This window comes from Triplophysa rosa, linkage group LG23 (assembly GCF_024868665.1).
Source record: "Triplophysa rosa linkage group LG23, Trosa_1v2, whole genome shotgun sequence".
NCBI lineage: Eukaryota > Metazoa > Chordata > Actinopteri > Cypriniformes > Nemacheilidae > Triplophysa > Triplophysa rosa.
In genome coordinates this window covers 789,113-814,372 of record NC_079912.1, presented here as the reverse complement: position 1 = coordinate 814,372, position 25,260 = coordinate 789,113, and the positions used below count along the sequence as shown (strand labels likewise).

The following is a 25,260-nucleotide window of genomic DNA, read 5'->3' as shown; positions in this document are numbered from 1 at the left end:
AACAAATGTGGTAGTTTTGACTTTTTTTGCGTTAATGATGCTGATTGTGTGCCCTCCCACTGGGAGCCACTTGCCCTCCTGTTAGTCGTGGTCTGACGCCGACTCTGGTTCTACCCGACTACTTCCATTCACAGAAGGTGACAGTGACCTCTTTCTATTTGTTCTGTAACTAATAGCAGTGTTTTCTCATACAGTATGGACACCCACCCAAAAATCACTTAATTGAATGGGTTATTTTTTCTAAATACCTTTAACTCCTTGGTTAAACTTAAACATCAGTGTGTAGTGAGGTAATGAAATAATATATTTGTTTTTTGACCAGAAAAATATATTATGTTTGCGTTCTGCTGCATAACATTTTCTTTAACAGCATCAATTTGACATACAGATAACCAGCATTTCATTGCCGTTTTCCAGAAGCAGTTCAACTGAGTCGGAACTTGCAAGCTGATAAGTCTGAGGTCAAGACACTCGCGGTCTAACAAGGAGCAAGAATTGTGTGCTGAGTGTTAACAGTTCACCATCTCACACCTGCTGATATAGTGTCTAACAATCTGAAGGGTGTTAATCAGGAAACCTCCAGAAGGCACTTCCTAAGACCTTCCTGTGAGATTCCTTAAGAGTTTACAAATGGTCCGATGTCACACTTGAGTGTAAGCTGCTTAAGAATAACAGCACTGCCCACTCAACACTCTAACGTTGTTATTATTATTGTGCATAAATAGATTTGACCTATCCAATGATGATGGATCAGGTCACAAAAGGATATACTGTTACCTTTGTGATGCTTCTGTTTCTTTCCGTTTGCCCTTGAGTATAAAGATAACAGTGTGAAATTCTTCCTGAGTGCTTCGGGCTGATTGAGGACAGCTCGGACCACACGCTGAGACCTCGAGTGAAGCAGGTGCTCCCTTTGTAAAAAGCACATAAATAAAAGCATCTAGTTATAGATGCTGGCACACTTGTTGGCTGTATTGTCTTTACTGAAGTTACAAGGCCAACCGAGGGAGAGCAATCTGCCATTAGTCACAGGCTTCATATTATTGTCAGTGTCCTTTATACGGTTAAATTTGCTTTATTTCTCTCTCTCTCCCTGTCTCTTCTATATCCCTCTGTAATTAGAAATTATAATAATGCAATATACTCTCATAAAATCAAACTTTTTTTACATAAAATGTAATGTACATTTGTGTCAAATATCGTATAATTTTAAGTTTAGGATAACAATGTTCAAGTGATTTTAACTGGTTCTACAATCAATCTTGTAGAAAACGTTCAATAGAAAATTCATCCCTTAAAAAGCATAAACAAATATGGTATCATTTGAAGGGACAGATGGTTGGTTTCCTCCCCCTCCCCACCTCCCTGTTTTCAGCTCTTCACTGTTGACTCCACCTTCAATCATCTGCCCATTTCTGACCTGCTCATCACCTCTAATTTTAAATCTACAATTTCCAGCACACTCACATTGCTTTAACCTTGAAAACTCAGCTTTTGTACTCAATAATTACTTATTTGCTGTCAGAAAGAGCGGTTTCTTTCGTAACATAGTTTTGGTTTTCATAGATTCAAGGACAATGCAGAAATGACAGATTTTCTTCAGTATTTTCTTTTTGGTAAAAAAAATAAGCATTTGTCTCTGTGTTTGTTAATTGTATTTGCCTGACTAAAGCACTGTCTTAAAGCAAGCCCTGTATCATAAATTTAATTAGATAACATTTTTAAACATTGGGAATCTGTGCTTTCAACTCTGTAAATTGCTACTTTTCTATATTGGTTTTAAAAATGCCAGTTTCTTATTTTATTCTGTTATGCGCATGATTTCCTAATATTTTCTATGGACAATAAGTGAATCTTAGATAATCACCCCTCTAAATGTTTTAGTGGTATGAAATCTCCCAATGTATTTAAGTTGAATGCAGTGGCATCTTATTCTTGTCAAAACACCCTTAGCAGAGAAGCAGAGACTTATTGCACATTCATTTTATTGTACACAACTACAGGTAAGGAAGTCAAGAAGCAACACTCAGCCACACTGAAAGATCCACGTGAGAGCTTCACTCTTCGTCGTGCCCTTTCTGTGAGAGGAAAAGACATGAAAATGGGTTTGGATAGAAGGTACGCTGAAAAAGCTGTTTATAAATTAAGCTGTTTTCTAAAAGCTTACTGAGTCAGAGTTATCTTTGGAAAAACACAAAATATTGCTCATGCGCACCACCTTATACACTGGAGATACATTAAAAACAATAGGTAAGTAGTCATTTAGAGTACTAATTCATGGCAAAGTGATTGATGTTCTCAGAAAAAAACCTACTAATATTATAATTAGGATTTCAGAAGATTTGTATTCAAACTAAGTTCTTTCCAGCATCACTGATCAGTTCCAACGACTATTAAACTGTCCCTCTGATGTCAGTTACCGTAGATCCTGAATCACGACTCCTGGCTCTCAGCTTGTTGACCTGAGATTCAGCACTATCAGCTCTCTCCTCTGCTTCATCCAGCTCATGCTGCAGTTCTTGGCAAGATTAGAATTGGCCTGTTCCTCGTAAATAATCAATTACTGTCAGTAAGTGATTGGGTATAGCTAGATTTTTTTACAAAGTTAAGTTTGAACTTACGTTCCATGTGAAAATAGGTCCATACAGGACAAACAAAAAAATAGAAATAATTATCTTGGACTTACAGCCTCCTCAGTAGATCTCTTGTAGGACTTTCAGCTGGAGTTTGTCCACCAGGTCTTGAAGACGAGCCAGATTCTTACGATCCTCCTCAGTCTGCAAATACAGTCAAAGGAAAAAGTGTGTTCATTTAGCCTTGTATGCTTTTATGGGCTTTGTTATATAAAGAAAGGTATTTTTCCTTCCTCATGCTCAAGTGAACCCTGACAGATCATGTAAAGAATTATTATTATTTTTATACCTGCCTATTTAATACCTGCCTATTTTAATAATCGTTCACTGCCTTGGTAACACAAGAGACTGAGCTATAACGTCTCTGCACGCATTCTACTAGCCCAATAGACAACCGTGCCGAAAATTCCAAGCCGAGAACTGTTTGTAATCGTGCCGTGTCGAACCAGGCTCACTTGGAAACATAACTGTAACCATTTCAGACCATGTTTAGGTTGGTTGAAAAGCGCTCTAAATGTCAAAATGTAATTGACAGATGGTTGAAATACTTCAATTGACTTACAATACCTTAATTTCCTCCTCTACTTGTCTCTCTAGGTCTCTAGCTGCTTAAATTGAATTTAGCTCCCCTAAATTGAAAACCAATTCCTGATAATGGGCATTTGTCTAGCAACACATACAGGTAATACCTTGTCACAGGACATACCATTCTCAGTTTGCAGCTTAGCTTTTTGCATGGTTAAGTCATTGATGCTACGCTGCCCCTCCTCGAATTTTGTTCTGTATTCAGACACCTGGTCCTCAAGGGTTCTGCCCATTTTCTCCAAGTTTGACTAAACAGATATAAAAAGAAAAGAAATGTCACAGTATAGTTCTAATGGACACCTGAGTTGATGAGAAGCATCCAAAATATGAATTTCTCACCTTTGCATTTGCAGGTTTCTCCATGTTTGAGACCACATTGTCCAGTTCCAGTCTTAGTTCACTCTTCTCTTTCTCAAGCTTCTGCTTGACTCTCTGAAGGTTGTCAATCTGATCTCCAAGATCAGCCACACTGTCGGCATGTTTCTTCCTCAGTGTAGCAGCGGTGGCCTCATGATGCAGAGTGGCCTCTTCAAGGTCTCTGCGCAGTTTCTGGAACTCAGCGTCACGTTTCTATGGGATCAGAATTGTTGCAATATTCGGAATAAATAAACTATGATCCGCAAATAAATATAGAGAGTTTCACAAACATTTTTTAAATCCACATATGCACAAAAAGCGAACCATTTATTTATTTGTAGATCACTTTCTGCACATTCGTGGATCTCTTTCTGTGCATTTGTGAATCGCTGCACGCATTTGTGGATCAGTGCATGCATTTGTGGATGGCTCTCTGTGCATTTGTGGATTTTGAAACATTTCTAACGTCAAAACGCGCACACAATCCACAAATAGGTGGACTCCGCCCACTATCTACGCAAGCCAATCGGGTAACTTCCGCTTCCGGCACGTTCTAACTTCAGCCAATCACGTTTTGTTCTGCACTAAGATTCAGGGAGCTAACATGGCGGCTAGTGGCGGTCTAAAATGCGTGATATACTAAGAAATGTGAATGGCCTCTTCTTTATACTACTCAGTAATGATTGTTTGTGTTTCTATGCATTGTCCGTATGTTAGTAACAAACGACTGAAATGTTTATGACTTGATAACAGCGTGCACGGACTGGGGTGGACAATCCCGGTGACTGATTTGGTCTGCTGCAAGCCATCCGTTTTATTGTCTTTATGTACCAAAGTGATAAATTCCGATTTTGGCATTCGATAAAATATAATCTGTTTCCCCGATACTGCATGGGTAAGCAGCTAGTTCGCGCCGCACACTCAGCGTGGCGTGGAGTTTCAAGGTGCGCAGCGTTTGCATTGCAATGCGCACTGCAGCTGTCGGTGTAGGCTACTACCAGTATAACGATGGCAGAATTAACGTGGGGGAAATCATCAGCACTGTGAATTTCTATGTCATTCATAATTCAAAATAAAACGTAATTTAATCAGTCATCTCTGTTTATCCCATTCCTGAATGATCTCTGCTGCTGTGGCTAAACTGTTCTGTATAGGCTACTGTCTAACTCTTTGCCATGACAAAAATGATCACTGTAAGAAACACTACCCATAACATTAACAATAGTAAGCGTTGTCTTTATAGTGGTAGCAGCGTAAGTAGGCTATATTGCAAGATGACCATGTGGGACAATTCTGTCCACAATTCCCCACACAGAAATACTGTAGTAGTATAATACATTTACTATCATATGAACAGCTCATATAAAGTTTCCCATAATAACGCAAAGAACATACATCAGAATTAGAAGGAGCTTTATTGCCCAAATGTGCTCTACGCACGAGGAATTTGTCTTAGTGAGAGAAGCTGCCAGTGCACATACAGTTGAAAGTGACAAGTGACGAGACACAGGTAACAAAATATAAAAAAATAAATATGTAATAGACATTACACATATGAAAAAAAACAATATATGTCAAAAGAGCAGCGGATGCTATATTGTATGCATGTGCTACATATATACAAGTTATAAGGTGCTTTATACAAATTGTGTAAGGGAATGGGATAGCTGTATGATATATTAAATCAGTAACATATGTATAATAAATAAATATGAGTATAAGTGAGTAGTTTAGTATTGCACATATTTATTGAACAGTGGGGAGAACATTTAACTGTTCATGGGGTAGATGACCTGAAGGAAGAAACTTTATTTGGCTGTTTTGGTGCTCAGTGCTCTGTAGCGCCGACCAAACGGCAGCAGTTCAAAGAGAAAGTGTGCTGGGTGTGAGGGGTCCAGAGAGATTTTGCGAGCCCTTTTACTCGCTCACTCTGGATGAGTACAGTTCTTGCAGTGGGAAGGGTAGTACCAGTGATTCGCTCAACAGTCTGAAATATCCGCTGTAGTCTTCGGAGGTCTCGAGTGTTTGTATGTGTCCCGAGCATGTAAACTGAAATTGAGAGAGAATATGTCGCCTCTAAATGCAGCAAGTTTTAAATGACTTCATCGATCAACACAAGGTTACAATGGTAGAGAACTTTAATAAACTTGATCGCTTAGCAACTTTCAAAACAAGTCTTGTACGTCTCTTGATCTACACGACGTGGAGGAGCGATTTTTTTTAACAGACTGATTTGACCCTACCTGAGCATGCTTGTTTTTTCTAAACAAAAACATGTAAAACAAAATAATTGCCTTTTGTATTGCAGTTAAAGTAGCCTAGTAAAAACAGGCTACGGACACATTTTTTTATTAAAACTGTGCATCGTTCTGTTATCATTTTTATTGAGGTTCTGTAAATTTGCACCAACAAGCCCAAACAATTTGCTTTTGTTTTCATATATTCATATTTTTCTTATATTTAACTTCAGCTGTTTGGGCTATACCTTGGTTCTTGCGTCTCATTCTTCAGTGTTCTGCATTTACCAATAAATAGACTACATAAAAAGTACTTATTTTGTTTTAAATTTATATCTTTATCATTTAAAAACCAACAATGTATGCTAACCCCATTTAGGAGCTTTTTTAGGCCTATTTGGCACTGAATATAGAAGGAATGCGGTTATAATATAGCAAACCGCGCTATTGAACTATAAAAAAGCCAATATCACTGCAAGGAAAATTCCTTCACCGTGACAGCGCTACGTTCCCGACTACATTACAGTACATTACACGTCACATGTCTTTAGGATGTGTGTGAACGCACGCACAGGTTCCAGAAAATCACTGGCAGTGTGAACCAAAATCAACCGATCCCGTCATCCCGGGACAAATCTTCCGCATATTTTCCGGGATCTCTGTATGAAAAGGGCTTTACTGAAATGCCATGTAATATCCAGTGCCTTTTGTGCATTTGTATGGAGAACCCATTAATTTGTACAATTAGCTTCAATTCATTTTTATTTGGCAATTTCATATTTTGCTTCATACTTTTTTCATCGAAGAGAAAAGTTGTGTTGCCTCCCTTGCGTTCTTATTGACCCCGCTGTTTTTTATTTGCCAATAAATAAATGAAATAAACAGTATTTTAAAGATGTCCTATGTGTCATTTAAAAGGCAGCAATATATACATAATTATAACCCAACAATATTGATTTATTTAGCACCAGGAAAAATGGAGACATATATCGTATAACACGCTATAAGAGCACTGCCACAACCCTTTTTATTAACTACAGTAAATAGTAAATTGATTATCTGCAGTTGTATACCAATATTTACTATGGTAAGGTTCGAAAACACAAATTTTACTAGGCCTACATCATTTACTTTTGGGGTTGCTGTGTGAATTTGAGAATATATTGTGTGCACAAGATCATAGTCAAAGGATCGGCATCCTTTGTTGTGGCAAGAGTTAAGACAGTATACAGAACAGTTAAACCACAGCAGAGATCATTCAGGAATGGGATAAACAGAGATGACTGATTAAATGACGTTTTATTTTGAATTATGAATGACATAGAAATTCACAGTGCTGATGATTTCCCCCACATTAATTCTGCCATCGTTATACTGGTACTAGCCTACACCGATAGCTGCAGCGCATTGCAATGCAAACGCTGCGCACCTTGAAACTCCACGCCACGCTGAGTGTGCGGCGCGAACTAGCTGCTTACCCATGCAGTATCGGGGAAACAGATTATATTTTATCGAATGCCAAAATCGGAATTTATCACTTTGGTACATAAAGACAATAAAACGGATGGCTTGCAGCAGACCAAATCAGTCACCGGGATTGTCCACCCCAGTCCGTGCACGCTGTTATCAAGTCATAAACATTTCAGTCGTTTGTTACTAACATACGGACAATGCATAGAAACACAAACAATCATTACTGAGTAGTATAAAGAAGAGGCCATTCACATTTCTTAGTATATCACGCATTTTAGACCGCCACTAGCCGCCATGTTAGCTCCCTGAATCTTAGTGCAGAACAAAACGTGATTGGCTGAAGTTAGAACGTGCCGGAAGCGGAAGTTACCCGATTGGCTTGCGTAGATAGTGGGCGGAGTCCACCTATTTGTGGATTGTGTGCGCGTTTTGACGTTAGAAATGTTTCAAAATCCACAAATGCACAGAGAGCCATCCACAAATGCGTGCACTGATCCACAAATGCGTGCAGCGATTCACAAATGCACAGAAAGCGATCCACAAATGTGCAGAACGCGATCCACAAATGTGCAGAAAGCGATCCACATATGTGCAGAAAGCGATCCACATATGTGCAGAAAGCGATTCACAAATGCACAGAAAGCGATCCACGAATGTGCAGAAAGCGATCCACATATGTGCAGAAAGTGATCTACAAATAAATGCCATTGAAATAAATTTGTAAATATTTTTTATTTGCAAATCTCATTGTATTTATTTGTGAATTCCATTTCTTTTTGTGGAACGTCTAACATATATTTATGGTTCGCTTTTTGTGCATATGTGGATTTAAAAAATGTTTGTGAAACTCTCTATATTTATTTGCGGATCATAGTTTATTTATTCAGAATATTGCAACAATTCTGATCCCATACGTTTCTTGTTCATCTCAATCTGGGCAGCAGTGGCACCACCACCGGTCTGATCGGCCGGTCTTTTCCCTTTAGGCTTGTTCGAGCTCATGCGGCGCTTTGCAAGATTAGCTGCTTGCAGTAGAGGGAGGAGTTGAAAAAGGAGCAGTCAAGTCGGACACCTGGAAAAAAAGTCGAACACCACGTGTTTCCTTTTCAAAGTGCGATTGAAGTGGATTAGAATAGTGGATTTGTCCAATAAACAAACATTTAAATTAGAACGTAAGTAGCAACCATAAACTCTTCATATTGCAAATGTTATGTGCTGCTTAACACTGTGTGCCTAAAAATCATGGTAAACATAAGCATATATTATTAAATTACCAACGGAGTCTGTATTCATTTCATTTTTATTTTATTAAACAACACAAAATAACATGTTTATTATATTTGTACAAACAGAGTTTTAGCTGTTTTAAAAACATGCATTAATAAGTATTAGTTGAACTGAGGGTGTTATAATAAACCCGAAACGCACGTGATCGTTGTCTAGCCAATCATGAAAAGCTATGTCGTCATCACAGCCTGGTGCAGCTGCTCCTGAGATGCTGCGCCAGCTGAGCAAGCTGGCTGTTCTCGAAATGCTCTCGCAGTACTTTGATGCCACACGTGAAGGTCACGTGGCATCGGCTCCGGTTCAAGTCGGACAAAATTTCTAACCGGTATGCTTCAAGTCAGATTTCGATCGACCTGCGCAGCGGTCGATCAAGTCGAACAAGCCTTTTGTGTTTGTTTTTGACAGCTCCCCATGTGCGCGTCTCTGCTCCGCCCCTCTAGCTATTACATTTACATTTATTCATTTAGCAGACGCTTTTAGCCAAAGCGACTTACAAGTTGGGTAAACAATGGAAGCAATTGGGTCAGCATTAGGACAACAAAAAGCATAAGTGCAATAAAACATGTCTCACAAAGCGTACTATAGTGTACAGAGCTAAGTTTTTTAAGATTTTTTTTTTTTTATATAGATAGAGTGGGAAAGAGACAGAAGTCAGAACTGATCAGTCAGGTGTTGATGGAAAAGATGTGTTTTCAGCCGATTCTTAAAGATGGCTACAGAATCTGCTGAACTTGTAGCAGCGGGCATTCATTCATTCCATAAATGTGGAACCGATCCAGAGTAGGTTCGTGAGAGCGATTTTTTTTACCTTTTTGGGATGGCACCACAAGACGTCGTTCGTTTGCAGAGCGTAAGGATCTGGCGGGTATATAAGTCTGCATTAGTGAGTGAAGATAAGGGGGTGCCAAATCAGTGGTGGTCTTGTAGGCCAGGAGCAGAGTCTTGAATTTGATGCGAGCGACTATAGGGAGCCAATGTAAGTTAATAAAGAGAGGGGTGACGTGTTCTCACTTCGGTTCATTGAAGACCACTAGTTATCCCATTCATTATCTCGTTAGTGTTTACACTGGTCACCCATTAGCCCCATTATCTCTTCCCTTTATATTCCCCGCTCACTCTCCCTTCCTTGTCAGATCATTTTGGTTTACCCCGGTACGTTTGACCCGCTAGATATTTTCTAGTTCCTAGTATTAGTCTTGCCATAGTCTTGTTAGCTTCCTAGACCTGTTTAAGGATAGTTTCTGTCCCCTTCATCATTCTCTTTCGACTCCATGTATTAGTCTGGTTTCTACCTGTGCCTTCACCTGCCATTGTCTCCTAGTCTCCCCACTGGTGTTTACCGCGTCCCGCCTGACTCTCCCCTCTCGGACACCCCTCCACATGGACTACGACTATTTCACCCAAGGGATCATCTCTCCACCGGGGCTCAGATCATCGGTCGACGCTTAGCTGTGACTGCGGCTTCCGTGGCGGATCTCTGCCTTGCAGTTCGTTACCTCCATCCCAATGTCCCAGCCTACCCGTCTTCCAGCTCCCATCACTACCTCCAGCAGTTGCTGCATGGTACTCTAACCTGGCTCGGTTCGCCTCTGGAGGGGCTGTTTATTGACTGTCATGCTCTGTGTGTGCACTCTCTGGCTTAATAAAGCTTGTTTTTTGACCTCCAGCAGTTGAGTCCGGTCCAGTTCATGACAGAAGCGCTTAATGAAGTCGTACACTGCGGTTTCTGAACTGTCTTTCTCCCTCACACTTTAATCAAAAGCAGCTGTCAGCTGTCAAACAGTGCGTAAATGTCCGCTAATGTCCGATTTGTGATTCATTTTGTTGAAACAACTCGTATATCAAACACTGAACTCACGAGTCTCACTGACTGAACCCATCAAATCAGTCACTCAAAACACATCAGAACACAAGCGTGCTTAGACCATTTAACAAGAGCGGTTAGTAAGATTAAGTATTTAAAGTTTATTTATGACAATGTGTAGTAAAGTACATGTATATTAATTTAGTTCTGAGTTACTTTTGAGTTTTGAGCTAGCTAATTTAATTTATTTTATTTGGGAAAAAAAGAAGGCCAGTGGCAAAATTACAGCTTTTTGCAAAGAGGGCAATAAAGGAGGATTGTGAAGAGTGACAGGTTATATTTGTGTCAGATCATTTCATAGCAAATATATCACTTGAATATAAAACTAAATAATAACAACTGTATAAAATAACAAATGCAAAGTTTCTTTGCATTTATTTTGGGATTTATTGGGCTCGCAAGTGTTAAAGTGCAAATATGAAGTGGTCTATAGCCGACTATTTTAAAAGACAGAGTGACAAATTAACAGAACGATTCATCAACTGAGGTCATTATGCAAGGTCTTTATGATTACTATAAAAAAGGGTGCGACCAAATTGTAAGTTGGTGCGACCTACTGAGAAAGTGGGTCTGGGGAAAATGAGTCTAGAGCCCTGATTTATAAGATTTAAAATTGTTTACGGAAATAGTTATTTAACACTCTGGTAAAGCACACTTTTTAGCCTCTCTTCCAGCTGTTGTTTGTCATTCTCCAGGTCCATCACATTCTCTTGAGTCAACTTTAAGTCTCCCTCAAGCTTCCTCTTTGCCCTCTCTAGATCCATCCATAGTTTAGTTTCCTGTTCCTGTTTTAAAATTGAGAAACCGAACTACTTACATTATCTACTTGTTGCTCCAGCTTGGCTTTGGCTTTAGTGAGAGTGTTGACTTTGTCTTCCTCACTCTGGAGGTCATCCAGCGTTTGCTGATGGGCCTCCTGTAGAGCTTTCTTCTCCTTGGTCAGCTTGGCAATGATTTCATCCAGACCTGCCATCTCTTCAGTTAGGTTTTTTACCTGAGACAAATCACAGTATAAGCTGTATTATACATTTTAACATTGGTATCACTTTAAAAAGGTTTGGGTTGAGCTGAACCTTGTTCTCGGTGGCATGTTTCTCTTTCTCCACTTTGTCCAGATTCAGCTCAAGATCATCAATGTCTTTCTTCAGCTCAGAACATTCATCCTCCAACTTTCTCTTCTTTGCAACCAGCTCAGCATTCATTTCTTCTTCATCCTCCAGTCTCTCTGTCAGCTCTTTGACTTTGGCCTCAAGCTGAATCTTGACCCTCACATCTCTCCTCAGTATCGCTAAGATTATCTTGCTCCTGTTTGTTTACAATGTTGAAGATAAGTTTGTATTTCTTGTTTTTGAAAAACCTTTTCCATAGTGTCAACACAATCAAATTGGTAAACTCACAGCTTGGACAGCAAGTTGCAGGTCATTCTTCTCTTGAAGAAGAGAAACCATTTTTTCTTCAAGCTCTTTTCTGCGGGCGTCAGATTTGGCATAATCTTCCTTCAACTTCAGGAATTCTTCTTTCATGTTTGCCATCTCTTTCTCTGCTTCAGCAGATCGTAGCAGAGGTTTGATTTTAAAGTAGAGCTTCATCCAGGGCCAATTCTTGACACCCATGAAAGCACGTACATTCCACTGGATCACAAGCAAGGCATCTTTGTAATGTAGTATGACATTTGTTAGAACCCCCTAAAGGTTTACTACCTTCAATATTAAGGCATACTGGTTGTAGGAGCCATATATTGTTTATTATTTAATATTTATTTAATCTAATCTCATTTTCTGTTTAAAATATGGGAATTTTACGTTATTAAATTGTTACGTTATTTTCTTGAATATTTATGTTGATTTAAGTTTATACTCTTATAGGAAGCGAGAGGGCGCTAGAGGCCGATAAAAGCATCAAGGCAACAAACCAGGCAGTGAAGGAACAAGCGCAAACAGTCATTGACCATGCTTGTAGCCAGCTTTTTTTGTTTGTTTGTTTGGATCAGTTGTTAAGTTATTTGTTCCTTTGTATCCTACGTTGCAAATAAATAAGAAGAAAATGTACCCAGAGCACAACTCAGACAAGTTCCTTCTCCACATACAGGAATGGTAAATTGGTTTTGACCATACAAAAGTCAATGACTGTTTGCACTCGTTCCTTCACTGCCTGGTTTGTTGAACTTTGAGAAGGGCTTTGATGTGTTCTTTGAGCTTGTGCCTGCAGCTGTTGATCAGAGTTTTGATTCACATTCACACTAGTCCCACTTGTAGATTGAAACTGACTTAATACTGGAGTTTGTACTTTTTCTAAGAAATTGTTGTAATGCCATGGATAAAATGGAATACATAGAGGAGTTGAATACCATCTCTAATCTGAGAAGCATTGTCATGAAGCTCCCTTACAAACTAAGAGATGAAAATTTCACCTTCATGGGTGGCATCTCTTAAGCAGATCACAATTCTACACTTAGAGCTCACAGCAGCAATGCTAGCAGTAAAACTGGATAAGTTATTGAGAAAAGAATTAGAAGTAAACCTTGAAAGATCTACATTCTGGACCGACAGTCAATCAGTCTTAAAGTACATTGGAAATGAGTGCACAAGATTTCACACTTTTGTAGCAAACAGGACATCTTTTATCAGAGAGAACACAGATCTAGCCCAATGGAGATACATCGAAACCAAACTAAACCCAGCAGATAAAGCATCTAGAGGAGTAAATGCAAACACATTGTTAAATTGCACAGAATGGATTCAGGGACCAGAATTTCTGTGGAAAGAAGATCAAAATGCGATGATATCTACTTTCTCACTTTCAGCAGATGACCCTGAAGTAAAAAGAACTGCAACTGTGTGCAACACTGTAATACAGAACATTAATAACCCACAAATCAACTACTTTTAACTTCTCATGTTGGACAAAGTTAAAAAGAGCAGTGGCTTGGTTTCAAAAATTGAAGAACATCTTACAGTCACTTTGTGCTGAGAGGAAAATAATTCAGTCCTCTTTAAAAATGCAAAAATGCACACGAAGCAATGCAAAAAGTCTGAATGATGAAGTGAATGTCGTCAAGAGCTCATTCAAAGCTCAGCCTATCACCTTGGATGACCTAATGGCAGAAAAGGCCATTGTGACATTTTATCAGAGGCAAGTTTATGAAGATGAAATTTCAGAGCTGAAAAGGACATCACTTACAAAGAGACAAGTGAGTAAAGGTAGCAATATCTACAAGTTAGACCCCGTATTGGAAGACAGAGTTTTAAGAGTTGGTGAACGACTCAATAAATCTGCCATGTCAGACGAAATGAAACATCCAATCATTCTACCGAAGAATCACCATATTTCTACTCTAATTCTACAAGACATACATAATCAAATTGGACATGATGGAAGAAATCACATTGTGTCACAACTAAGAAAGAAGTTCTGGATAGTGAATGTAAATTCAGCAGCACGTAAAGTCTTATCCAAATGTGTGATTTGTAAATGCATAAAAGGATATGTTGGAGAACAAAAAATGAGTGATTTACCAACAGAAAGACTACAGTCTGATCTTCCGCCTTTCACCAACGTTGGCATGGATTACTTTGGGCCCTTTCAAATCAAGCAGGGGCGAAGTTTTGTAAAAAGGAATGGCGTCATCTTTACATGTATGTCCAGCAGGGCTGTACATATAGAAGTAGCCCACTCATTAGACACTGACTCTTGCATTAATGCCTTGAGACGATTCGTAATCAGAAGGGGTCAAGTGAAGCATATTCGTTCGGATAATGGAATCAGTTGGTGCTAAAAGAGAACTGCATGATGCAATCACAGCTTGGAATCAAAACAAGATTAACAATGCCATGCTTCAGAGAGGAATTCATTGGAGTTGTAATCCTCCAGCGGCCTCCCATCATGGAGGTATCTGGGAAAGATTGATTCGTGAGACAAGTCCTCTTTTCTGTTCTACGCCAACAACATCTTGAAGATGAAGGATTGCAGAGACTTTTCTGTGAAGTGGAGTCTATTTTAAATAGTCGGCCTATAACAGCAGTGTCAGATGACTGCCAGGACCTCGAAGCATTGACTCCTAACCATATTTTGCTGCTGAAATCTAGTCCATCATTCCCACCTGGATTATTTAATGAAACCAATGCATACCTTTGGCACAGATGGAAACAAGTACAATATCTAGCAGATATGTTTTGGAAAAGGTGGACTAAAGAATATGTACTTTTACTTCAGGAAAGACAAAAATGGAACAGAATTAAAAGGAAATTTCAGAAGGGAGACATTGCCTTAATTGTGGATAGTTCAGCTCCTTGCAGCTCCTGGCCTCTCGGGAAAGTGGTAGAAGTTCAAACCGATGCAAAAGGGCTAGTAAGAGTTGTCAAGTTGAAAACGAAAATTGGAATATCTATAATATAATTATCCTGCGCTCAACAATCTTCTGGAACTCAATTCTTGAGAGATTACCACGAGCTCTTGCTTGAATACCAGTAATAATGAGAGCAAGTCGATCGTCTCTTATCTCCTCAAGGGTATCTTAAAGGCGGAGTAACCGATTTACAAATTACGCTTTAGACAACTGAGTCGGGCCGAGTACCAAAACAACCTTGTAGCCAATCAGCAGTAATGTGCACAGTGCACAGGACGGACATTAGCCGAGCGCTGACGAAAGATGGGGGTAGGGGTGTGTTTGTTTTGGTGATTTGAACATCAACAATGGCTAAGAGAAATCCGACACCCTGCTTTTAACACCTTAAAAATAATAACAATAAATCATGACAGTGTACTTACAGTAAATCTGTGTGATAAAGAAATCTTTAAAAGCAATGCAAAGATATGCCCAGTTTGAATGAAGATCTGTCATACCTTAGTGTGGCCAAACTTAAATTGATTTTGATCAATGTCCAGCGATTCCAGTAGTTCCCTTTCTGTCGGTCTCTCGACGTTGTGTCGAACTGACAGAATGGGGTTTGTCTTGAGAACCTATCATTTTATGAGTATTTAGAAAAGGCCAATGAAAATTGGCGAATGAAATTTGCATGCCAGGCTCCTCCCCGGATGTCCGGGTATAAGAGGGAAGCCGGCGTGCTCATTCATTCACTTTTGTTCTTCAGAGCCTACGCATCTGATGAGCTTCTCTACGATCTTGGTGATCATTCTTTCTGCTGGAATCTACGACGTGGACAGCGGACGGTCCCTTCCTGCAGTGACTCTCCCCTGGGCGTCTCGGCAGTTCCGGAGGTGTTCGAGCAATTTCCTTTTCTAAAAGAGCAAATTTCTCCAGCGTGGCTTGTCCCGCTGTTCTCATGGGTGCAACACACTCATTGAGGAGGGGGACGGACACAATGCCTGCTTCCAGTACGCTGGGGCAGACGTTGTGGATACGTTCTGCCCGCACTGCGGGCGGTGACGATTCAGACGTTGCGTCACAGGTGGCTGTGTTCCCACGGGACTCAGCCACCACCTCGTTCGCTTCCCGTTCCGTGGCGGCAGGACTACGGCCCTGCCGTCCGCTATGGCAAGTAGCGAGGGTGAGATGAGGATTACTGTGAGCGATAATCCGCCAGCCACGGCTCACGGACCGTTCACACCTCGTTTCGCTCGTCTGACCGTTCCCCAAAAAGACGGTCCGCCATCTTATTCCTCAATCACGTATTCGGACACGATGCGTGATGATGAGAGGTCTCTTGCAGCATCGGGGGGTGATGTACTGCCATCCGACTCCGACAATTCTTCGGGCTCCATCCCTCGGGGGGTAGAGCCCAGGAAAAAGCGGATGTCGAGATGTCGGCCATGCTTTCCCGGGCCGCCGTGAGTGTTGGGTTGCAGTGCCCGCACTGCCTCTCCCGGCGTTCGAGGCTGGCTACATGGCGCCTCGGGTTTGAGCGTGGCTCCAAGCCGCGCCCGCCCCCAGTGCCGTGTTTACCGGAAGTGCATGAGGAACTTTGTAAGACCTGGAACCAGTGTTAATTTTGACAGCAAATTTTGATTTAGTTTTAGTCATAGTCTTTTGACGAAAATGCAATTTAGTTTTAGTCACATTTTAGTCAACCCCATCATTTTAGTTTTAGTCTAGTTTTAGTCGACGAAATATGAAAAACATTTTAGTCGAATAAATATACATTATATTTAGTCTACTAAAATCTAAATGGTTTAAATCATTTACTTGGAGTAATTAAATGTTCCATACAAATATTCAACTGTTTTGACATAATTTACTTCACCTTAAAATGAAATTAAACCAGGTCATTACCTTTATTTTTCAGAAAAGTTCAGTAACTAGATTTGCATTGTTGGAACATTAGACCATGAAGGACATGTTCCAGTTCATTCAATCCCATTTGACTCAATTGACTCGTTAAGTAGGGCGTATTCATTCAGTTCATTCAACCAATGAAACGCTCTGACACGGCTCAAACTCAAAGGCTATTGGCTCATGGCATGCCTCTTGAAGAAAGAGTCTTTGCTTGATACAGCAATGAATGAGAAATAGCTTTCAAAAAGACATATGATATAAATTGTATTACATTTCTTTAATCATGCAAACATGTAACATACTTGGTTCGAATATACAGTTTGACTCACTTCATCACTTCTATAATCAGTAGAGGACAGCGCTGGTTTCTTTTTGCTGACTTTATGTTGCATTTCACGTTATGCAGCAGCTCGTGTTAGCAGATAAGTTAACATAGGCATATAAAAACCTTTGAGCTTCCTTCATAATGTGTTTCGGGGTGACTCACCTGCAGTCGCGCTTCAAGTTTGCGGCGTTTTACCGGCGATCGTGAAGGAAAATAAGACGCTTTGTAACCCGCGTGGAGACACAGAATACATGTGTGTGCTTCCCCTTCTCCCAGAGACTTCTCTCTACCGTTTATATGAGATAAGCACATGCGCGCAAATTGATGTCCGCCAGGTGGGACAAGAATATTTTCGTCTCGTTTTTATTAGTTGACGAAAATGTCAGTATATTTTATTACAGTTTTCGTTATCATGCATTCATTTTTATTTAGTTATCGTCTCGTTTTCGTCAGTGAAAACATGTCGTTAATGAATACTTTTCGTCATAGTTTTCGTCAACGAAATTAACACTGCGTGGAACGCCCCTTCCGGCACGTTTCACATCAAACAAAGTTTTGTCACCCTCTCTTCCCTCGAGGTTGAGACAGCTGGAGGATGCGTCGGTGTCCCCCAGGTGGAGTTTGAGGGGGGCTCGACCTAGACTCCTGTCCAAAGCATGTGGGGTCTCGGCATCTCTGGTGTCGAGAGCTTACATTGTGGCGGACCAAGCTGCCTCCTCTCTCCACGCTATGGCTCCTGCCAGGCCAGGGCATTGAGAGAGCTCCACGAGGGTAAGACCAACCCAGCGCTTATGCAGGAACTCCGCGCCGTCACCGACCTCGCTCTACGGGCGACCAAGGTGAACACGGGGGCCCTGGGTCGGACGATGTCCACACTTGTGGTCCATGAGGAACTCCTCTGGCCGATACTTGCGCAGATGAGTAACGCTGAGAAGGTCCGCTTTCTCGACTTACCCGTCTCGCAAGGGGGGGCTGGTTGATGTTACTGTGGAGGGTTCTCGACAGTAAAAAGCAGTCCTCCGTGCCGCAACTCGGCCGCCTCGGCCGTCGAGTCCCGTGCACTGTCTGCTTCCCAGCAGCCCTGGTCCTCTTCAACGCCCTCCAGTGACCTGGAGGAGACAGCGAAGAGGAGACCATCGCCCCATCAGCAGCCGCGGGCAGCGGCTGTCATGGGATCACCTCAGGGGGATCGAGGCTACCATTGGGCCCGACCCCAGCCACAGCGCTGGTAGGTCGGATAGGGACGGTTCCTGCCCCGTCCCTCCATCTGCTGGCCCCCTCTGGGGGGCTGGCACCCACTTACTCTCAAAAAGGAGAGTTTCCTCTCTCTCTGGGTTACCTCAGCCGCTCTCACCCTCTGCACGATGGTGAACGGCAAACTCGACGTTGCGTCATGGCAAAGCGCAATGTCGAGAATAAACACCAGCCCTCAGCACTCTCAGTCAGACAGTGCGTTGAGCTGCGCAGTCGCCAGGCAGGAAATATGGCAGAGCCGATCTCCTCCCCGGGGGGCCTCCCCCGGCAAGGAATCCGTACTGCTAGCCATCGAACCACCCTCCGCGGGGGCGATGAAGCAGATCAACCTCTAGCCCCCTGTCACAGTTCTGGGAGCAACCAGACTGTCAGGCTGGCTGAGGAAGAAGATCCGTCTCGGCTACGCGATTCAGTTCGCTACACGTCCGCCCAAGTTCCGGGACGTCCTTTTACCTCAGGCAGAGGCAGGGATGCCCCCGTACTTCGGGCGGAGGTCGCCTCCCTTCTGGTGAAGGGAGCGATCGAGCCCGTCCCATTGGCAGAGGTGTTCAGCGGGTTTACAGCCCGTACTTCATTGTCCCTAAGAAAGGCGGAGGGTTGCGCCCTATCTTAGATCTATAGTCAATAAACTGTCCCTCAGAGATGGCAGAAGCATTAAGGATGCGGTATCTATCATGATGATCATGAGTAGTGTCAATGAACATAAAAATCTATCGATTTAAGTATTGCTTTTGCTTTTAGAAAGGTTAAATTTACCTCAAGAATCCACAAACCACAAGCCCTTTCTGCAGATTCTGATGCCCTCCAACACACCGTTTCAGCGCAGCTGGTGCATGACCAGAGAACTCTCCATCGCCCCTGGAGTCTTAGTCTCATTGGGGATCAGGCAATGCACAAAGTGAGGGTTGGTCATCAGTTTGTTCAGATTCTCTTGTAGATTTAAATAAATGTTGAGTTGTTGTGCTTAAGAAATACATACTAGAATATTGCACAACACAATCAAATTGGTAAACTCACAGCTTGGACAGCTAGGAAATACAATCTATATGTTACCCTATGAAGGGCAGACGCCGTCTGGAAAGAAGATCCCCTTTTCTTCTTCTCCTTCCCACCTTTGCCACCTCGACACTCACCCATGGCTAATAAAAGAAACGTTTAAATAAATTGTGTGTAAATAAATGTTATGAAAGAATCAATTATTTGGTTCCGGACTGCATTTGCCTACAGCACACCTGAGTCTGCGCCAGCATAACCAGCAAACAGGTAAGAGAGCAGTTTCATGGTGGACTTCTGATAAAGGCCTACAACAGTCTCATTGAGAGGATCCTTGTTCTTCACCAGCCAGTTATTGATGTTGTAGTCAACAGTGCCAGCGTAGTGAACCAGGGAGAAATGAGCCTCTGGTTTACCCTTGACAATCCTGGGCTTCTGGAAATTGTTTGATTTACCCAAGTGGTTGTCATAAAGCTTAGCTTTAAATGTTGCATCACTGGCTTTGGGGAACATGCACTCCTCTTCAAGGATCGACATGATACCCATGGGCTACTTATTTGTCCTGTTTTTCAGGATCTCTCAGTTAAAAAAACCCTCAAATTTTCAATGAGATCATTACAGGCCTGCAAGTCCATGCCGAAGTCGATAAACTCCCACTCAATACCCTCCTTGTATTCCTCTTGCTGCAGCACAAACATATGGTGATTGAAGAACTGCTGCAACTTCCCATTAGTGAAGTTGATACACAGCTGCTCAAAGGTGAGAAACTGAGACATGATCTTCTACTTAAGAGTAGATTCCTTTCCTTGTTCTAAATTTTATTTATTTTTTGCCATTTGAGTCTCTATGATTATATTCATGGTGATAATCAGTATTTAGTAATGAGCACAGTAGTTTAGAAACAGTGTTATCCATATTCACTTATTCTCTCAGTCTCTCTTACACACAATTTATCAAATTGAAATTCACCTAACCTACATGTAAAGACATGTGACTATGGGAGGAAAGGGGAGAACCCGTAAGAAAATTTAAACTGAATAATACATTCGGGCTTATAAGATTTTTAGCTGTGAGGTAATCTGTATTTCAGGATACTGCAAAGTTTTATTCAACATCCCCGAGGTTCTCTTTTGGAGAACATGGGGCCAAATGTTTTTATTTTTGATTCAATGCCAAAGCATACAGAGGTTTGTTGAAAAAAATGCTCTCTAAAATATCCTTTTCTCTAATAACACCTGCCACCAACTAGCACTTCATGTTGATACCAGTGGTTCTCAACAGGGGGGCCGTGGCCCACAAGGGGTCTGACTTCCAAGGGGGCATCAAGATGACCAATAATTTAAAATTAAGACAAAATGAGCACTGAAATACCTTTAAAAAAAACTAAAAACCAATATACGTCTAATTGTTTGGCCATTTTTATTATGAAAAAACATTTTTCAAGTTACTGTCGAGAAGTTTTTGTGAGTGGGAGGGGACCTTTGAATATAAGTGAGTATGGTGGGGGGCCTTGGAGTCAAAAAGGTTGAGATCCCCTGAGATAAACTAAAAGACAAAGGACAAGCCCTTCTCTATGCCTGGTTCAACAATAAGTATTTCAACTCAAGAAAGGAAATTGTATGTGCTGTATAAATGCTGTAAACATTGTATGTTAGAGCTAGTGTTGTCACGATACCAAATGATCATTGCATCGCACTCTCTACCGAGTGCTTACACAGATACACACGGAAGCGTTTGAAAGTCTATCAAAGTATATATAGTGTATCTGTGTAAGCGCTCGGTAGAGAGTGCGATGCAATGATCATTTCACGCGCTTCCGGGTTTGGTTGCGCAAGCGCTCGGTAAGGAGCCATTCAAAGACATATCCGATGATCTTGGAAACACAATAGCTAATGAGAGGTCTTTCATAATCTGTTCAACAGCGCTCAAAATGATAGCGGGAAATGCAAGTATTGTCACATTTAGTACCGACTGGTACCGAAGTTTGGTATCGTGACAATACTAGTTAGAGCTAAAACTTATTTAAGCAAGAAGTGGTTTTCATCTTATGTTAGAGGACCTTTCTCAAAAGCAACTATAAGAGAGCAACATCACAATACTCACATCAAAGATCTCAAATCCAGCAATGTCCAGCACACCAATGAAGTATTGGCAAGGCTGCTCGGTGTCCAGGGATTGGTTGATTCTTACAACCATCCAAAGATGATACATCTTCTCATACTGATTTGGAAAGGGTGCCAATGGCATAGTACACCTGTCCAATAGAGATGATAAAGATATGTTTTAGAGAAAATGTGTTATTATATTATGTTTAAAATATAATAAAATATCCCTCCTGTTGGACACTTTGTCCCTTGGTGACCCACTCGTTTCCTACTTTGACTCTTGGATGGCACAGAGCCTTAATGAGATCAGCAGAGTTCAGTCCCATCAGATATGATTTATCAGCATCTGTCATCAATAACTGCGGAGACTCAATTGCGGGAATAATAGAAGGTTTTATTGAAAGTTCAACAATATATTCCACCACGGGACACCGGTCTCGGCCACGGGAATCACGGGAGAGAGAAAACCACTTCAGGAGAATCTGATCAGAACAGCCCACAGGAACCACGTGAGTCCGCGGGGAGAGGACTCAACCCGACGGCACTCACGGAAGATACGGAAGTAGGCAGCAGGGTGCGGGAGACCGGAGAGGAATAGCGCCCACCCGGACTCTCCGTACTACGGGTGGGTGGGATCTTTTAACGGGCACTGGCCAACCTGATGCCCGGACTTCCCACAGTAGAAGCAAAATCCTCCTAGCAGACGCTGCTGCTTCTGTTGTGGAGACAAACGTGAGCGACCCAGTTGCATAGGTTCATCGTCGGTGCCTGCCCCGAGTGTTCTCTGAGAATCGTTGGCGTCCCGGACTCGCCAGGAGGGCGGTGAGAGTTGGCGGCGTCGGCGGTTAAGCCGACTCTCGACCTGAAGACACAAGTTGGTGAGAGCATCCAAGTCCCGAGGAGGAGAGTAGAGATCTCGTCCGTGATGGTGGAATTCAGCCCGTCGAGGAATCGAGCACGTAGCACCACTTCGCTCCATTCGCAGGCGGCCACCAGCGTCTGAAATTTGATAGAGTAGTCCGTAATCGAACTCCTGCCTTGGGTCAGACGTGAGAGCTGTGCGGCCGCCTGCTCACCTTGGGTCGACCGGTCAAACAGCCTCTGTCATCTCTGCTCGGAAATCCCCAAATGAGCGACAAGGAGGAGCCTGGGCGTCCCATACGGCAGTCCCCCATTCACGGGCTCGACCCGTCAGTAGAGTGAGGACAAATGCCACTCTCGCCTCTTCAGTGGCGTAGTGACATGGCTGGAGGGAGAACACCAGAGCGCATTGTGATAGGAATGGCCGGCAGGCATTGGGATCTCCGCCGTAAACTGGAGGACTATTGACGTGAGGCTCTGCCTCCACTGGAAGACCTTGCGACGAAGAGCTGGCAGCAGCCTGGCTTATGGTGACCTCTCAAAAATTGAGAGCAAGAAAAACTAGGCACTGGACACTACGAACTATTAAATAGGATTAACCCCGAATTAAGGGGAAAACCAAAAGACTAAAGGTATCACTAGGACTAGACTAAGACAAGACTATGATCGGTAAGGAAACGACTGCAACAAAAAACAGTCTGACACAAGATGAGAGAACGAGAGGGATTAAATAGAGGAAACCTAAATAGCGGGAATGAACTGCAGGTGGAACATAATGAGGGACCAGAGGAAGCTACTGATCGGGACCGAGCTACAGGGGTGAGAGTGATGAGGTGATGGTAAACCGGTGAGGGGAAAGCCTGGCAGGGCGAGTGACGCAGACACCGAACATGTGTAGAGCTGTCAAACGGCACTCCACGTGTTCGACAAAACACACACCCACACAAGACACAAAGCCACGACAAGACTGGGATCACGACAAATTCACTCTGGCACGCTGGATATTAGCTTCTGGGCCAAATCTTGACTGATGGCGATCCTTTCTTGCCTAATAATGCTCTGAGATGATCACAATTCTTGGGCTTCTGCATTTCCACTCACTTTCTGAGGATTGACCGCAGGTTCTCTATATGGGATTCATTGACATGCAGTAAGTTGCTTTTTTTGCAATTATTTAAAATGCATCGGATCACTCTGCATAATAATCTTTAAACAATGTGAATGAACACCACAACAGCTTCAGCAGAAACATTGCAAAACACAGCATTTATGTGACTCCCAATACTTTTGGCCACGACTGTAGATTTTATTACGTCATGGTGGAACACTCCAACATATTCAATTGTAGCATCTTTCCTTGCCGGTAGGGCTTTTCGACACAGTCACATTTCACAAAAAAAGGTATAAACTTCTGGTTCTAACCTTCTTGTCACTCGTGTCCTCCTTTCCACTACCAGCAGCAATGCTGGCAAAGTATTAAATGACTCTTGGTGTTCACAGTCTCACCAGCACCAGATTCTCCACTATCAATACAAATTAGAATTAAATCAGTAAAAAAACAAGCCTATTTTTATCCCAGCATCTGAATAAAATATGTAAAGTCTTAAGTGATAAGAATTGACTGGTTTTCTCTGTCTGAAAAAGGAAGTTTTCTTTTTTAAAGAAACATTTATGGTTAATAACCTTATGTCATTAAAACAATTAACAGTTAAAAACAGTGATTAAAGGGACGCACCTGACAGCATGTACTGATAGGCATTGTCAGAGATTGAGAAGATGTGAGGAGGAGCTTCAGTCCTCTTCTTTCCTCTGCAGGCGACAACAACTTCTTGGTTGTACACCGGCAACCACTTGTAGGGGTAGGTCTGTGAGAGACATACACACACGTTTGTGTCCCGCTCATACATGATCAAGTGAAAACAGAGAGTTTGACTCACGTAGATCATCCAGGCTGCGTAACGCTCTTTGAGGTTAAACAGCACAGCGGGCTTGTGCAGGAAGGTGAACATCGCCATGTCCTCGATTTTATCAAACTTTGGTTCTGAGGATGAACATCAGCTGCCTTCACAGTTACTGTCTGTAGGCACATGAGAATATTCATTTAATGCTCTTTACAGTGTATATGCACAAAATGATGTGAAATTGTTCTCATTATTATTGTTATTTAGTCAAACTGCATCCAATTCTGCAGGTTTCTTTCACACAGGAAATAAGCAACTGTTTTGTAAGCATTCATCGAAAGTCTCTCTGATTGAAAACAAAGCCAGTTCTATGTTTGGAACTTACCGTCCCCTTCAAAGTCTCATGGGTGACTTTATCACCATCTCCACTGATGATAGTTGCTTTAAGGTACTCCTCTTCAGCATCAGGAACAAAACATTCTTTCTTCATGTCAAAGGGGCGAGTTTGGGCCTCCAGACGTTCCTTGTCTGACTTCCTGAGATACGGAGCAGCAGGCCCAAACTCCTCCATTACAGCATCCCCCATCTTTCACCCTGCTCACAAATGTAAATGTATAGATTGAATTCCACAATGATCACCCGACACATAAGTATAATGGCTCTAAAAACTATTTTGTACACCTAAGGTTCTTTCTGCAGATCACAAAACATTTAAAATGACAAAGCAATATATTCAAAATAAAAACAAACATATTTGACAATATAATTAATTCGGGCAGGGAAATGGCTCAGGAAAGTGGTTAGGTCTGAGAAAAGCTTATTCAATCATTTGTTTGCACATGACACTTGCTTTGATATTTGTTTATTTAATTGAATAAAAATACAGTAGACAGGGAGTGATAGAGTAGAGGGAGAGGGAATGATGTCGTGTGATCAAGGTGACTTACCTTTGTAGTTCACCACTCCAAACACTGATGCTTTATTGTCCTAGAGACACACAAAAAAAACAAAGCAGTATTACTAATATTGTCAAACAATTGTCATGATTCCATTATAGTCTATATTTACCGAATATGCTGAACACTGTTTTTAAATATTGCATCACTCTGTGTCTGTTAGCGTACCGCTTGATGAAACAATAGAAAACCTGTCT

General features: G+C 41.8%; 1 protein-coding gene and 1 pseudogene across 1 annotated transcript; both read right to left on the bottom strand.

Annotated features, from left to right (window-relative positions):
* Nucleotides 1-1,973: 1,973 nt before the first annotated feature.
* Nucleotides 1,974-25,260, bottom strand: LOC130547434 (myosin-7-like; annotated as a pseudogene).
* On the bottom strand, nucleotides 18,886-19,914 carry LOC130547346 (myosin-7-like). The gene is made up of 3 exons (XM_057323225.1): nucleotides 19,480-19,914; nucleotides 19,301-19,386; nucleotides 18,886-19,175 (listed from the first exon to the last, which is right to left on the bottom strand). The coding sequence occupies exons 1-3, from the start codon at nucleotides 19,784-19,786 to the stop codon at nucleotides 19,065-19,067; spliced, it is 504 nt and encodes a 167-aa protein (XP_057179208.1). The 5' UTR covers nucleotides 19,787-19,914; the 3' UTR covers nucleotides 18,886-19,064.